This window comes from Molothrus ater, chromosome 13, assembly GCF_012460135.2.
Source record: "Molothrus ater isolate BHLD 08-10-18 breed brown headed cowbird chromosome 13, BPBGC_Mater_1.1, whole genome shotgun sequence".
Taxonomy (NCBI): domain Eukaryota; kingdom Metazoa; phylum Chordata; class Aves; order Passeriformes; family Icteridae; genus Molothrus; species Molothrus ater.
In genome coordinates, this window is record NC_050490.2 from 17,108,436 (window position 1) to 17,124,161 (window position 15,726).

Sequence of the window (15,726 nt, forward strand, 5' to 3'; positions counted from 1 at the left end):
TTATGTCTTTTGCTGAACATGTTATTGTAGATGGGAATGACCTGTTCTTTCATGAGGTTACTGGAGTGTAAGGTAGTGCTCTTGCACAGCATAGATGTACCATATAGAGGTATTGAAAAGAGTGAAATTTTTATTCAGTATATGCTTTGAATTCTTGAAATACTGGGATCATGTATTTGGTTTTACAAACCCATAATGGCACAGTTGCAGATTGTTACACTGAAGTGCTGTCTGTGATTTGAAGGACTTGCTGTAGGTGTTAAAGCATTTGATGCTTTAATGTTCACGGACTTTTTTTCTGTAACAGATTATTCTTGACAAGTAATTATTTTTCCTGAAGAAAGAAGTATTTCTGCAAAGTAAAATGGGAAGAATTTCAGGTTTTATCAGGATTCTGTATCCATATGGTCAACAAAATGTTTTCATGTATAAAAGACAATTTGAGACCTTGAGCATTCATTGTTTTTAAATCCAAAGGAAAAGAGGGAGATGAACAGGCACTGTATATTTTCTTTAGGGCAGGATGTTAAGATTATTGCAGGTTATTTACAATAAGATATCACTTCCATTTTGGGTCCTCCTGACCCTCAATAAAGCTTCAGAAAGCAGCAGTTGCACAATTGTTCCCTCTCTCCCAGCCTCACTTCTGGGAGTCAAGGGCTGAAGATGGCTCTTCCTGCCTGTTTAGCTCAGCTTTTTCTCTTTTTTCCATGTTTTCATTTTCCTTGACTGATACAGTAAACCAGGGTTTATTTCACCTACACTTGGCCATGGTGGGTTTTGCTTGTTCCTCATCTCACCTCATCAGACTGAGGTGGTTTGATTTTTAGGAGCCTGTGTAAAATGTGACCTACTTTCCCAGTTGGCATCTGTGCCCAGGAGAATTCCGGGTGGGTGTCAGTTAATGAGCCTCTCCTGTGCTCTGTAGCTTAGTGCTGTTTTCAGTGTAGAGTAATGTGCTGAATAAGGCTTAGGTTATACCCCAGATATTGACAGCTGTCCTTGAAATAGGTAATGATCTGTAATAAAAATTATAACTAGAAAGTACAAAAAAATCTCTCTTAAACTATGGCACGTAATTATTGCAATCATACTCATTCTTGTGGAAGGACTGCTCTGCTGTAAATTCAGCAAATGATTTGGATGTTTGTATTAAATACCTTACCGTGGGGATAGGTGACTGTAATGGGGAGTAACATTTGTGATGGTTTGGTGTGAGAGTGGTTTTGTCATAGTTCAGCCAAAGCAGGTAAATGACCCTGCTGCTGCTTTCAGCAGGGCCACCAAGCCAGTTTCATCTGCTGCTGTAATCAGCTGTTTTCTTGCATTAAAATACATGTCATCTCTGCCTTTTCACCAAATGTTAATGGAGCTGTTAGAGGAGCAGTGCACGTTGTGCAGTCAGGAACATCTCTGGGATCAGAGATGGGATTGTTGGCTCCTGGCTCCGAGTGAGCACGGAGAGCTCAGCTGCACGTGGAGAGCCTGCAGCAGGAAGAAGCAGATGCATCTCCCCAGCCAGATGGAGCATATGCCAAGAGACAAGTGTAACAGTGTGGGGAGCATAAACAGAAAAGTTGGTGTTGAAACACTGTGTTTATAAACCAAAAGCTCTCTGGTTTTGTTTTTCATCCAGCTTTCTCCACCTCCCAGCATTGCTTCTTTTCCAGGCTGGGAATAACCAATGTGTATTTTGAACTGTTGTTGGTGCGTAGTAGTTTGTTTTGGTAGCACTTGAATTGGTTCATTGCTTCCTTTTTTTTAAATTTGGGTTGACTTCATGTGAAAATGAAGATCTGGGAATTGTATCTAAATATATACTTGGATGCACACATACAAAATTAGATGAGAATGACCTTCAGTTAATTGATCTTGTTTCCTTCCTTGGTGGATACCTGGTGTATCCGATCTAGATAAGGATTTGCAAAGCAATTTGGGCTTCCATATTTTGTTATTCAAAGCTAAAAAGTAAGATGGTGGAAACTGGGCCAAATTCTTAAAAAATAATTATTTCTTTGAAATGTTTTATAACACAAGCTACACTGTAAGTTTTAAAATTTATTTTTAAGAAGAAAGTGCCCCACAACCAAGAAAATGAAAACTGATGCTGAATGTATGTGACTAAAATCTCCAAATCTCTGTGAAATGTCAGCACAGCTTTACAGAATTGTGAGGTGGCACCAGGAATGCTGATGGTTAAACACACACTGGAGAGTGGAGGGAGGCTGGCACTGTGATGTGTTAACATTGTTTTGCATTCCTGCCTTTTTGATAGATGGAGAACTGCCAGAAGTGAGCAAAACCTGGGGGGAATAAAGAAAGAAAAAAGCTTTGGGCTGATAGAAGAACATGTATTCATGTAGTATTATGTATTTTTGTAGTTCAAACCATTTGATTTGGTCTCCAAACACTGTGGGAATAAGTGGTGCACATTTAAAAGAAGGAAGAAGCTTAAAAATTATTTCAGTGAAGGAAGGAAAAGACTTGGTAATCTGCCCATGATGCTGAGAAAATGTAGGCATTATTGGGCTTGATTTGCTAAATGATTATGTAAATGTAATTATACTGCATATAACATTTCAAATAATTTGAGATGGCACACAAATACCTTTGAGACATTTTAAGGAGGTGGTTGAGGAGGATTTATGTATGGTTAAGGACTAAAATTTCCTTCTAGCTTACTTTAAAAAGAGGGAAAGTGCTTGAAAACTGAAGTGGTCTGGAGTGAGTCATCAAAAGCTTTTATATGTATGTATGTGTGTATACATACATATATATATATATACATACACATGTAAATTTTTATGTGTCTGTGTAGAGTGGTTTGAATCTCATCTTTTTTTCTAGTAGAAGTGTTTGCTATAAACCTGACTTATAAACAGGTTCCACCTAGGGATTTTAGTTCCCACTCATGGTTTAGGAAAAAACAACTACCTTGAAAATGTAAATTGTAGTCAAGGTAGCACATATTTATCTTCAGTATTGTGACAGAAGACAACTGTGCATTTTGTGCTGAACAGAACAACTGCCCCTCCTGATGGTATTTGGGAGATTAAATTCAACTCTTAATTCCCACAGTATTTTTTGAGCTGTTTACTGCTATTGATTTTTCCATATCTTGCATTTGGTAATACTGTTTTACTCAACAATGTTAGTTTAATTCTTTGGCTGTGCTGAAATTGCTTTGGACATACACATGATTAACGTACCTCTTTATTTATTTATTTCAAAATATCAGATTATTGGTCACTTTGGGCAAGCTGACAGTACTGGCAAAAAGTTTTTGTTCTGAGTTAATGTTGTTTTGCATTCCTTCATTGCTGATATATAAAGAATTTTCAGAAGTAGGATAGACTTAGATTTTTTTTTTTTTTTGAAGCAGCTTTGGTTTGCCTGCAAACAATCTAAAGCTGTACTTCCCTTGTATCTAAAGCAGTGAATAAATTTAGTGTTTTAGGGTTAAGAATACATTATTTCTTCTACCTCTTTAAAACACTGCCGGTGCTTTAAATTTACCATGCTCTGCTGGTATTCTGAATTTTGATGAATTCCAGATTTAGCCACTACTTAAAGCATATAGATATCTGAAGTTTGTCTATAATGCATCTTTTTATAGAAATTTCTGAAGTCTTGCTAATAATGACTGTACTTGGCTGCTGTATTGCCAGCAGTGATTTTATGTAGCTGCAGTTCAGGGTGCTCTCTGTCCTACGCCAGCCCTGTCACAGTTACACCAGTGACATGACTTTAAAGCTGTGAACTGAAATTCGCTGTGATGTTCTCATTTTTTAATAAACTACCAGAAAAAGCTGATCACTGAGTGATGAGTGGCAGCTGACTTGGCTGTGCATCATTACAATCTCAGATTGGATCGGATGCTTCTCTGGAGGCTGTGCTGCTGGGGAGGGCCAGGTTCCTAAATCCGTGTCAAATACTGGTACAGAGCTTTTGTGTGCTCTACCAAAAATCTCTGCAGAATCAGCCCTGCAAAGGGCAGGGATTGGATTCTCCTATGTCTGAAAACTGGTTTTATTTCCCAGCTGCACAAGCAGTGTTTTTCCAACTGTTTCTGCTCCGTGTTAGGAGAATAGTTTTATTTTTGAAATTTATAGGGCAGACACACAAGGTCCAAGTTCTCACACCCACTGCTCGGGAAAGGCTTGTCAGAGATTGAGTTCTGGGTTTAGCTGTTCTGGAGACATTGTGTCAAGTAGGATTGAAAATTGACTCCAAGAAAATCCGCAACAGCTCATTGCTTGTTAGTGCTGGAGTTCATGCAGGCAGTCACACAAAGACATAATTATTGTATGAACAAGTTCTTCAAGCTGTGCTGATCTCGTGTATTCTGCAGCCCTTGTGTTGCTGCAGAATTTGGTGCTTTTGAAATTCTGTAGTGACAGAAAAGTGTATTTTTACTTTGCAATTTCAAAGTGAGGACCATGGCATCTGTTGATCAAGAGAGAGTGACTTTACACAAGCTGTGCGTGGAAAGAATAGACCCAGAACAAAGCATCTCCTGCAACTGCAGCAAGGTGAAGGACTGTTCTTTATGTGGTAGGCTTGATTTCAGTGGAGACTTAATGTAATCCCATCTTTTGACTTCAGGCTCGTGGGTTTGGTTGTGTCTTGTGGCAGGGATTATCCACCCTGCAGGAGGGACAGCAGCAGTGCAGCTTCCTGATCGTCTCCGTTCCTCACGTTCGTGTTTGAGCATGAGCTGCCCAAAGGAGGGGAGGGTCATCTCCAGTGCTTCACTACTCCCTGCCTTTTGGACCTCACCATGTCTGCAGTTTTTAATATGCTGCTTTTCAATAATCTTAATGTTTGGGCCACGAGCTGATGGTGCTTGTGCAGCAGAAGGCTCAGGGAGTCTGTGCCTTGTTCCCTGCCAGGGTTTTACTGCAGGTGCTGTGGCCCATGGGGGCTGTAACGCTCAGCACTCACCTGGACAAAACACTTCCCTTGTGGTTGCTCCTGGAGTGGTTTGGGGACCAGCTGCACCTGAAGATAGAGGTCTGTACCACAGGAACTGCCACCACCAATATTTTCTAAGTACCCTGACAGCCTGTCACATATGACATGTGACACACAACATGTGACACGCCTTTCTTTGCAATACTTGTGGGCGAGTACACATCCAGTTCATTTAGTGACTTGCCCAGGTTTTTTATGTCATATCAGTGATTTGATATTTCATATGGGAGCCCTGTAAGTCATAGTGTAGACTATGCACTGCTAGGCAAGTTAGTTAAATTGGCAGTAGGGTGAATTTTAATATAAAGTTTATGTTTTACTGGAAATACTAGGTAATTTCAACAGGAAGTGAATAATACATTTTTTATTAAAAACTCCCAAATATTTTGGGAATGTTGTGAAGATTTTTTAGATCAAAGCTGTTACACATTGTCCCACTGTAAACTCTTCTATAACTGTAACAAATGGGTACCATTTAAAGCCCTGCTCTTTCCTGCAAATAAATTAAAATTCAGTACTTGCTGATTACAATGAGTTTTTAAAAAGAAAAAAAATCAAGCATTCCAGAGCCAGTTTTATCTAATGTTGACATGAATTACATGATAAAGCTTACTCAAATTTCTCTGTCCCTGATTCCTGTACAGCCTTTTCTTTTTACCTCTTAAGGTCCCACCTCACCTTTGATTTCCCACCCCTTTTCACATTTAAGTCAGGACAGTCTTCAAAGTGGTGCTCTGGCTTTTGAGTAATTTGCACTAAATGGAGGCTATGCAGGAAAAAACATGTTAATTGTATTGTGTTGACACACAACTGAGAAGTTCTGTATTTGATACATGAAGTGGGACATTATTAGAGCTGTATCTGGAAGTCCCACACCCTCATTATTTGAGTTCAGTAAAAGCAGAGATGTAATTGCTTGTACCCTATTTCCTTATTTTTGGGGAGGCTCTCTGGTTCTTGTTGTACTCACTGATCTCAGCTGGTGCTTTCAAATACCTGCTTTCAGGTTGTCTTATTCAGCTGGGTTATTTTTGAGGTGTTTTATGATGAAACAGGGTGGCTGTTCCATACAAATATTAAAGGTGTTAGAGCTTGTTCTGGGAGATGTAGCCAGTGCCCATAATCTTACATGTGAACACTGTTTTAACAATAGCATAAATCCTTGGAATCTACTAAACATTTTCTTTGGGAATGGTTGCCATTCGTGTTGTAATTACTGTTTTGATAGCACTAAATTATCTTGAGTACCAAGACTCTGAAACAGTTCTGTTATCCTTTCCAATTTTAAAACTGTAAAGAACTATTCAGGACAAAAAGTATTTGTAATTGCAATACTACATGGGCAGGTAGACCTAAAGAACCCCATTCTTTTTATTAAATGAATTCTAATCAGAGTTAAGCCATTTTTTTTCTTGGCAAACTCTGAGTAGGAGATAATATTTTTCCTAAAGAACTTCTAAAAGATTATGAGGGATATTATGCAGATGGATTGCTGCACTTGGAAACTTTTCATGTTCCATATGGCTTATCTGCAGTGCACTGTTGCTGAAAGGAGGCCTTCAGTCAGCTACTGCTGCTGCTGATTTATAATTTAACCATTGCAAGTACGTGAAGATCTGCACTTGGGAGGCTGAGTTTGTAGCTCTGTGTGTTGTTATTTGGGTGAGGACTGAAGTAAAGCATTTATGTACCATGAAATACCTCTTTGAATGTTCTAACATAGAGCTGTGTTTTGCTCCATTTTACCATTAGTTTTGTTTGTTGGCAAATTTTTAGTCCTGGAAGGACTATAAAATGTATTTAATTTATATGCTAAGGAGTAATTTGTGCTTCTTGAAGATGAATATCAGTCTATTTTGTCTTTTTTTTTAATAAGAAGATTGAAAAAGTTCGAGTTAAACTGGCACTTAGTGCTCTTTAATGGAAAAATCTAGTTGATGGTTCTGTCTGTAAAACAGGTAAAATGCAAATCTGCTCAGTGATATAAAATTTAATGATCTACTGAGTTGGATAGAAAGTGAAACAAAGACAAATGCATCAAAAAATTGGACTTTGAGAGCTTGACTAAGCTGTCACTGTGGAAGCAGCATTATCAGTGCTAATGGATTACTAATCATTTTAAGTCTCAAGGAGTTCATTTAGGACCAAGCAATCCAGCTTGTTTGTAGGTCAGCAACTGCTTTAAAAAGTCCACAGTTCACAGATAGTGTTTCTCTAAAATCACAAATACAAGCATGAAGCTGCCTTTCCCATAGCTTCTAGTCCAGAGCTGGGTAATATTCTGGGGGTGAAGAGTGGATTTTATAGCCCAGAAAGTTCTAATTCTTTAGTAATTGCTTGTGGTTATCTACTTAAAATAATGTTTCACAGCAAAGATGCTTCAGGCTAGAATTTAAACTTCATGCCATATCAAGTCTAAAAACCTTTTGTATGTGTTATTTTATATAAATGAGAGTTTGAATCCTGAGTGCCATCTTTATCATATCTGGGAGGAATTTGACAGCTAGCTTTCATGTTTGGCAAGCCAGGGATACATGTTAAAATTTGCCAGATACTGGAAGTGGTCCAACATTTGAAACAAGACAGTGTCTTTTCTTAGAGTGGTTTATAGCAGGGACACTGATAAAATTTCAAATCATGAACATTTTTCATTTGTAAATGCTGAATACCTTTGCCTAAAATTGAACATAGAGCGTGGCTAAAAGGCTCTTCTTTTTCTTTGTATTTGTATGGATAATCTTAGGCAGGCTTAGAAGTTTTTTATTTGTAAAACCCTGGAATAAGTAATTAATCCTAAACCTCCTTTTTTTTCTCCATAGCAAGCTATAATATTTGGCCAAGAAATACAATATCTGTAGCAAACTTTGGGTACTGCACTCAGAATTTTTCATGTCCATATATTTTTGCATAATGTCAATTATTTGCTTTTTAAATATCACTACTAATTGAGCACAAGTATGGAAAATATTATTTAAGTAAGCTGAAAGGAGAGTATGTCAATAGTTCAGATTTTCTTTAGCATGCAGTATTATGGTTGGGGAGCCTGCCAGAAAGATTGGGAAGGTCTTGTTCTTTAAGAAGTTAAGCTCTCCAAGTTGCTTAGCTCATGGAAATGTCTGTCATAATCTAATTTGGCCTCCTGTGCGATTCAGGGAAGTTTTGAAAGCTGGGCACCACTCCTTCCCTGAGCTGGTTTGGGATGGATGTGTTTGTGGCTATAATTAGAATGTGAAATTTGAACTGATAGCGTGGCAAAATGTAATTGAAAATGTGTCAGGGATACTGAAAGGAGCAGTATTAGGGCTAAATGTAAGGAGCCTCCCAACTCAAAGGACAGGAAAACAGCTCCATAAGGAAATTTGCAGATGCTTCAGTGGTTGAAGTTGAGAATATTAATACAGCCTGAGGAAAATATTCTGAGTTTGTAAACATCACATAAAACAATACACTGCATCTATCTGTGGAAAAAGAATTTCAGCCTACAGAAATAATGTTGATGAGTTTAAATAGACAAAACACCATTACTGAGTTGAATTATTTGGTTTTTCTCTGGCTGTTCTCGTTTGATGTTGGTGGGGATTCACTCCTGTTTGGATTTTAGACAGTGGTAAATTTGTGTACAGGGCAGTGTAGGGTCAAGGTCTGACTCTGCAGAGCTGTGTTGTTAATTTAGAGAAAAGAAACAGCAATGATGATGCTTCTGTAGCCAAACTGACCCGCAGGAAGTTTAAAAACTAAAAATAGCTTTTGGTGACTAAGAATAGTCCTCGGGTACTTGAATATGTTTTATACATAATAGGGGAGACATAATGATATCTAAAGGATGAGACACCTTACCATTGTTCAGGCTGATGAAAGTGGAATATTTTGTGTTATAAAAGAAGAGAAAAACAGCCAGATTTTAGGCTCAGCTTCTTGGCAATAATATGTATCAGGAAGCAAATAATAAAACAATTGTCCCGCTTTCAGCAGGATGTTTCTCTGCATGCAAAGCCTGTAGTGATACAAGTGGTCCTTGCCTGCTGTGGGAAGGGAGCTGAGCTGCAGTAAAAGAATATGCCCTGCTTTGTCTCACTGATCTTTCATGTATTAAGAAAAAAACTGGGTGGGAATCTGGTGCTGTGACTGCTTTATTTGTCCTTCTTTCTGTGACTCTCACAGAAAAAAAAGGTGTGGCTCTTCATGTAGGATGTGACTGTCAGTGGTGGTGTGGCTGAGGTTTGCTGCTGCCAGCGGGGCTGGGCCGGTCCTGCTGCCTCCTCTGCCCACGCATTGGCCACCCACCTATTCCTGCTGCAGATGAGTGTAAACCAGCAAAAACAACTTAAATAAGGAATGGACGAGGAGAATTTTTTTTTTTTCATTTTAGTGAGGCAAAAATACTCTCCACTATTGCATGGCATCTCCAGAGCATCAGGGAGCTTTCATCATTTATCCTTTTGATATCCATGGTGGAGGTGCCTACCAGAGCAGCATTAATACTTGGCAGTACTGGTAGGGCTTTTCCATTACTTCAGGCCTTAGGAATATTTACACTTTAAAAAGTTATGATATTTAAAACATATTTACTCCAAATTTGTGCTGCTTTGCAGCTTTTCCATGCTCTGATTGCAAGAGCAGAAGGAGAACTAGCCATAGGATTTAAGTGAAAGGTTTGCCTTTTCCAAGGGAAATCACTTTTCATTTCAGACTTAGTCAAATTTTGGACATGGTTTTCCCAGTGATTTGGGATGAAATACCAACAAAAATCCTCTCTGGCCAGCTCCAATAGTAAGTGCAAAAATAGAGCTGTTAACATGATACATGGTAGCTTTGACAGCAGCAACCATTTCCTTTTTGTGTAATATTACAAGAAACCAAACACTGAGTGTTTTGAATGACCTGACACTTTTTTACACTTCATAACACTTTTTACACATGAGGTCATCCTAAATTCTTGCTTTAAGGCAGAAAAATATCATTTCCTGACGTGACAATGAACATAATCAAGTTCTTTACAGTTCTGCCAGGGCTGGTAAGGAGCCCAGATCACAATATCAGAAGTCTTGGCTTTTTAACCAAACTCACTGATGGGAGCACAAGACCCACTGATTGTGCTCTTTAATCATCAGCAACGTTTCCTTTTGGAGTGGGATGGAAAGCCTGGGGTCTGGATGGGAGGGGCCAGCTGGGGGCTGTCACTTGCTCTCTGGAAGCAGGGCCCCATCCATGCTTATGGGTTCCGAGTTCCTGGTCCCCAGAGCTGCCCCTGAGCAGTGTCTGGAGCCCCTGGGAGCTGGGCTGGAACAAGCCTGGAGAAGGTGGTGGCTTTATCTCCTGCTCTGGGGGCTCAGACACCTTCAGGCTCCTGCCTTCCATGTGTCTCTGCTGGATTTTTTGGAAGATGATATGGTTGAATATCAGCTCTGCTTCCTCAAGGATCGAACAATAAATGACTTTATTGTGCTTTTATACTCTTTGCTATTTGTATTATCAGTTTCAGTAAAATTTATATTGAATCGTAGAGAGAAGCCAGTTATTCCTTTCTGTTGTTGTTTTGCAAGAAGCCCTTCTTCTGTTCCTTAGATGCTTCTTGCCAAGGCATGGTTCTTTTCTTAAATTAGCAAAATGCTAATTTTAATTGCAAAGTGCAATTAAAAACTACTTTACATATGTGTGGGGAAGTTCAGGAAAATATTGGGGCTCATGTACCATGTGCTTGACTGCAATATTTAAACCCATCATAGCTGGTCCAGCCATTCTCATACAATGTTTTCTAAGCTCTGCCATTCGAATCAAAATAAATCAATACTAGACTAAGAGTGGAATAGAAGCAGTTTACAGCTCCTGGTCATTCTGCAATATCAAGATGACCAAAGCTGTCTGGAACACTTGTGTAGTGACTTTGTGTGTCATAAAAATGTATTTTTGTGTTTCCTTCATTCTTTTAAAAAGAGATTTCACACCTGCATTGGATCATTGTAAATACTTAGCATTATTTTCTGAGTGAAACCAGTATTTTTCTCTCATCAGTTAGTGCAGCCTGACATCAAAGCTGCACAATCTTAGTTACTGGGGCACAATACAGTGTGTTGGCAAACATGTTGGAACAATTTCCAGTAATTTTGGCTAAGTCTTAGAGGAAGTGGAAAGTAACACAGATTTACTGAAAGGGCTACACATTCCCTTACATGATCTGGAAAACAAGACTTCACACCAGAAGGTAATTGCAGTGAGCATCCAATAACAAAACCTGAAATTTAATGTTCTTTTCCCCTCTTCCTGTGGTAATAAAAAATTATGCCTTATATCTATTGGTCTCCACTGCAAATACTATGATTTTGTTCTAAACAAGCTTGTGTATCAGAGCAGAGAAATAAAACTCTCTTCATGTTACACAAATTATTTGGTCTCACCAAATTTTTCCTCTGAACAGCCTCAAAGTTAATAACATTTTGATCTCTGTGTTAACATCTTGGAAATTGCTCAGAGAGCCGAGTTATTTACATTATTTGGAGAAACAACAAATTTTAGCCCTGGAGAATCTCGAGGGCGGAGTCAGCCCTTGTTTGTGCATTTGGCTTTGCCGGGTCCCCGCGGAGCGGTTCCCAGAGGCCGGGGCCGTGCCGGGCTCTGCCGGGGCCGTGCCGGGCTCTGTGGGACCGTGCCGGGGCCGTGCCGGGCTCTGTGGCGGCTCTGTGCCGGGGCCCTGCCGGGCTCTGTGGGACCGTGCCGGGGCCGTGCCGGGCTCTGTGGGACCGTGCCGGGGCCGTGCCGGGCTCTGTGGGACCGTGCCGGGGCCGTGCCGGGCTCTGTGGCGGGGCCCGTGCCGGGCTCTGTGGCGGGGCCCGTGCCGGGCTCTGTGGCGGGGCCGTGCCGGGCTCTGTGGCGGGGCCCGTGCCGGGCTCTGTGGCGGGGCCCGTGCCGGGCTCTGTGGCGGGGCCGTGCCGGGCTCTGTGGCGGGGCCGTGCCGGGCTCTGTGGCGGGGCCCGTGCCGGGCTCTGTGGCGGGGCCCGTGCCGGGCTCTGTGGCGGGGCCCTGCCGGGCTCTGTGGCGGGGCCCTGCCGGGCTCTGTGGCGGAGCTGGCTCCCCTCGGCCGCGCCTGCCCGTGCCAACAGCTCGCGGCATTCCATGCGCAGCCCTGGCCACCGAGCAGGAATGTTTTACTATTGTGTTACTGGGCACTGATAAAAGTTCGCAGGCTTTTTATGGTCAGGTCCTCAAAGTGGCACTTGGTGTTTTGGTGATAAGGAGGCAGAGCTCTGGCTGTTGGACCCAGCCTTATTATCTGTGACAGGGAACTGTGGCTTAAATCCCTCCACAATGACAGGAACCCCATCTGGAGTGACGGTTTCCAGAGCCTGAAACAGGAGATACTGAGGCATTTTCCTTCCTCAGGAGTCAAAGCAGAGTTAACCCCATTGTTAGCAAAAATGACACACAGTCACCGAGAGGAAGGAGGCATTTTTACATTTAAATCTCTTCCTTTTTGTTTAAATCGCAGGAGGATAATTTACCGTTGTGGGGGGATGAGTTGGCAGCATTACATTTAAAAGCTTTCACTGGATTGCTTTAGACTATCGAAAGGAGCTCTGCTGAAGCTCCTTGCTGCAAGACTTCAGTTGCCTCAGCGTGTTTGTCACAGGAGCTGCACTCTGTGCATGTCTTGCAGCCCTTTCTTTGCAGAGCCTCCGTGCAGCTCTGTCATCGTGTGCCGGGCACCGCGCGCTGACGCCCAACACGCCTAAAGACATTTGGGTTCTATTTCCAGAGCGCCGTGGGCTGCAGGGGTTAAGTGTAATCCAGATTACCCAGCGTTAACATTTTCCCTGCTGATATCAAAGTGTAGCAGACTGGCAGGCTGACTTGTTAGGAAGGGCTGCGAGAGGGATAACAGGCTCCGACCTTGAGAGGCCGAGCAGCCGGCCCTTGTATGGCCAAGTCCATTTACGTGTCCGGCTATTGGTCGGAGGAGCGGCATCAGAGCTGTGACAGGTGCTGGAGGAGCCTACACCTGTTTTCCCCATATGCTGATTTAGTGATTACATTTTTGTGGGAGTTCCAGATACTGTGTGGGATACGTGGAGCAAGCCAGGAAACTTGAGAAGGAATGGCAGCTTATGGTGAACTGTGATATTAAAGAATTTCAGGCAGCGGAATTGGATTTTCAATTCCTGCTTTCAAACTGCAGTAGAAATAAGCAGGATTTTGCATATATATGAATAGTGAGGAAGTAGTATGTATTTTTTATTGTACTAAAAATCAGTTGACAGTAAAAAAATGCTGGTGAATACTATGAGCTAAAATGTTTTGTAAATCAGAATTTCAGTGCGTAATGGAAATTGCTTCTATAGGAAAACACGGGGGGGTTTTATGGCACTGGAAACGGCAGCTTGCAGATTTCTGATCTTCAGGGGTTTTAATGTAAAATTCATGGAATATAGATAATTTCTGACAGAAAGAAAGTATGCAACTCCCTCGCCCCTGTATGGTCCCACTGCTGCTTTATGTATGAGTAACATATATCTGTTTAAAATTTTTATTGCTTTCCTTTTGAAACTTTAAAAAAAAAAATATTTTTTTTTTACAGGTAGTGCTTTAAATACTGTTTTGTTATAAATTAGAGCTTGCAGAGAAAAATTTCTGATTGTGTAACAGGGTAAAAAAGAAAAACAAGAAATACAAATATATCATGTAATTTGGTCACGAGACCTGTAGTTTCACATCCTTTCTTTAATGGCTGGACTGTAGACAAGCTTGCCTTTTTTTTTTTTCCAGGGGATGTTGATGTGAGTTCTCCATCAGAAAACAGGAAGTAGCTCCATAAAGTTAGTCTGAAGGACCCTGAAAAAGCTTATATTTAGCAAACTAAGTCATTTTAGAGAGGCATTATGTAATTTCTTTTTTGCGGTTCTTGTTATCATGCAGGATGACAGGAAGATCCTGTCTTTGTCAAGTTTCGAGACTGAATGTTACAGATATTAATGTCCTGCAGTTAGTTAACTGGATCAGAATTTTAGCCACTGTGTTTGTCACAATATAACTGTATGCTCTTTAAAATGTGAATATTAAAATTGGGAGCTAAAATCAATTCATTAAAGATCCAGTAAACTGGCTTTTAATTACCAGTGAATACATTAACTCCTTTGCCACAAGCTTGAATGTTCCTTGTCAGGCAACTTCTCTCCATCAGCCAGTATCTAAAAATGATTTTGCATGCAGTGCTGGGAGATGAAGTGGTTGTAGGGGGAAGTTACCTGTGAGATGGAACCTGGGTGAACCTTTTCTCTTTGTGTACTTTGCCACTATCTTGAAAGACTGATTCTGTCTGTTGCACAGTGAGTTTTGTCTGTGAAAGTTTAATGTAGTTTCAGGGGCTCTGAATGATTCAGTAGTGTACAAAACTTCTTGGCAAGTTAGTATGATTTGTATGTGAATTTTCCAATTGTATTTCAGACCTTAAGAAAGAAAGGCCTTAATGGTTGTGAGAGCCCTGATGCTGACGATTACTTTGAGCACAGTCCACTATCGGAGGACAGATTCAGCAAACTAAATGAAGATAGTGATTTTATTTTCAAGCGAGGCCCTGTAAGTACTTTTATTTTATCTCTACTTTTTATTTGTTGATCCTTTTTATTAACTTCATTATTTAGGCTCTGAACAAGAAGGAACACAGAGGGTGCGACAGCCCGGACCCTGACACTTCATATGTGCTCACGCCACATACAGAAGAAAAATATAAAAAAATTAATGAAGAGTTTGATAATATGATGCGGAATCATAAAATCGCAGTGAGTACTAAAGTATGGTTTGTGCTTCTCTTACATGCATGAGAATTTTCATGGTGTTTGCTTACCACTGAAAACAACTTCGAAAGCAAGAGGATGTAATGGCTTGAGAAGGGAAAAGGACTTCTGAGGAAAAATGAGGTTGTGATACCTGGTCTTGTTAAAATGCATTTTGTTGTAAAGAATAAGAAGAATCATCTCTAGCTTGGGTTTTGCACTCCCAGTTTTTCATACCTTTGGAACACAAGACAACATTTCAAAATTTCAGGAGCATACTGCATTACCTAATCCTACCTAAAATATATTTACCAAGATAGGTTTTTGTTGTGGGGTGTAGGATCATTTATTTACATCTTGTAGGTCTTCATCTGTCTGCTGATCAAGATTTTACAGTATGTGACAAGCAGGCAAATAGAATTTTGTCATCTAACTAGTAGAATTTATTTTGCTCAAGTCTGGACATAGAAAGTTATTTAGATATTTAAAACCAAGGCTGCTGCAGAATGAGAGCCTCAAAAGATTGCTCCTCTGAAATTCCAATGGATACTTCCTTGAACACTGAAGGATATTTAAAAATTTTCTCCCAAGTGGCAACCCAGTGTGCAGCCATAAGTCACTTGGCTCCAGAACTTCAGTTTGGGGATAAAAGGAGTGGAAATGTTGCATGTTTTTTGTGGAGGTGTTCACGGTGACATTTAATTTCCACCTACAAAACTCAGTTAGTGTTGAGTATTACTAAGTATTTTCTAAGAAAAATAATACAGGGCTCTGGCACAGCCTTTGAATATTTTAAGAATGCAAATCGTGTAGCAGTTAAAGGAGATGAACTGGGTGGGTTAATCTGCACAGACCCTGGGGCACTTGAGTAGTGTCTCCAAATGACTGCTGATATTGGAAATCATTTCATCGTTCAGAGCCTAGGAGATCTCTGGGGACTGAACAGCAAACTGACAGTCATGACACCCAGCATCACTTCTGTTATGCT

The 15,726-nt window shown here is 40.6% G+C and overlaps 1 protein-coding gene across 6 annotated transcripts in view; it reads left to right on the forward strand.

The window, feature by feature from the left end:
• Window positions 1-15,726, forward strand: part of MEF2A (myocyte enhancer factor 2A) — an 81,385-nt gene that overhangs the window by 41,055 nt on the left and 24,604 nt on the right. For 3 of the 6 annotated variants that reach the window (XM_036389965.2, XM_036389961.2, XM_036389962.2), the window contains exon 4: window positions 14,607-14,744. In XM_036389965.2, the coding sequence (XP_036245858.1) occupies window positions 14,607-14,744 (138 nt within the window). Of the gene's footprint in view, window positions 1-14,409; window positions 14,542-14,606; window positions 14,745-15,726 lie in introns of all 6 variants that reach the window. The other 3 variants (XM_036389966.2, XM_036389963.1, XM_036389967.2) reach the window with 2 other exon arrangements.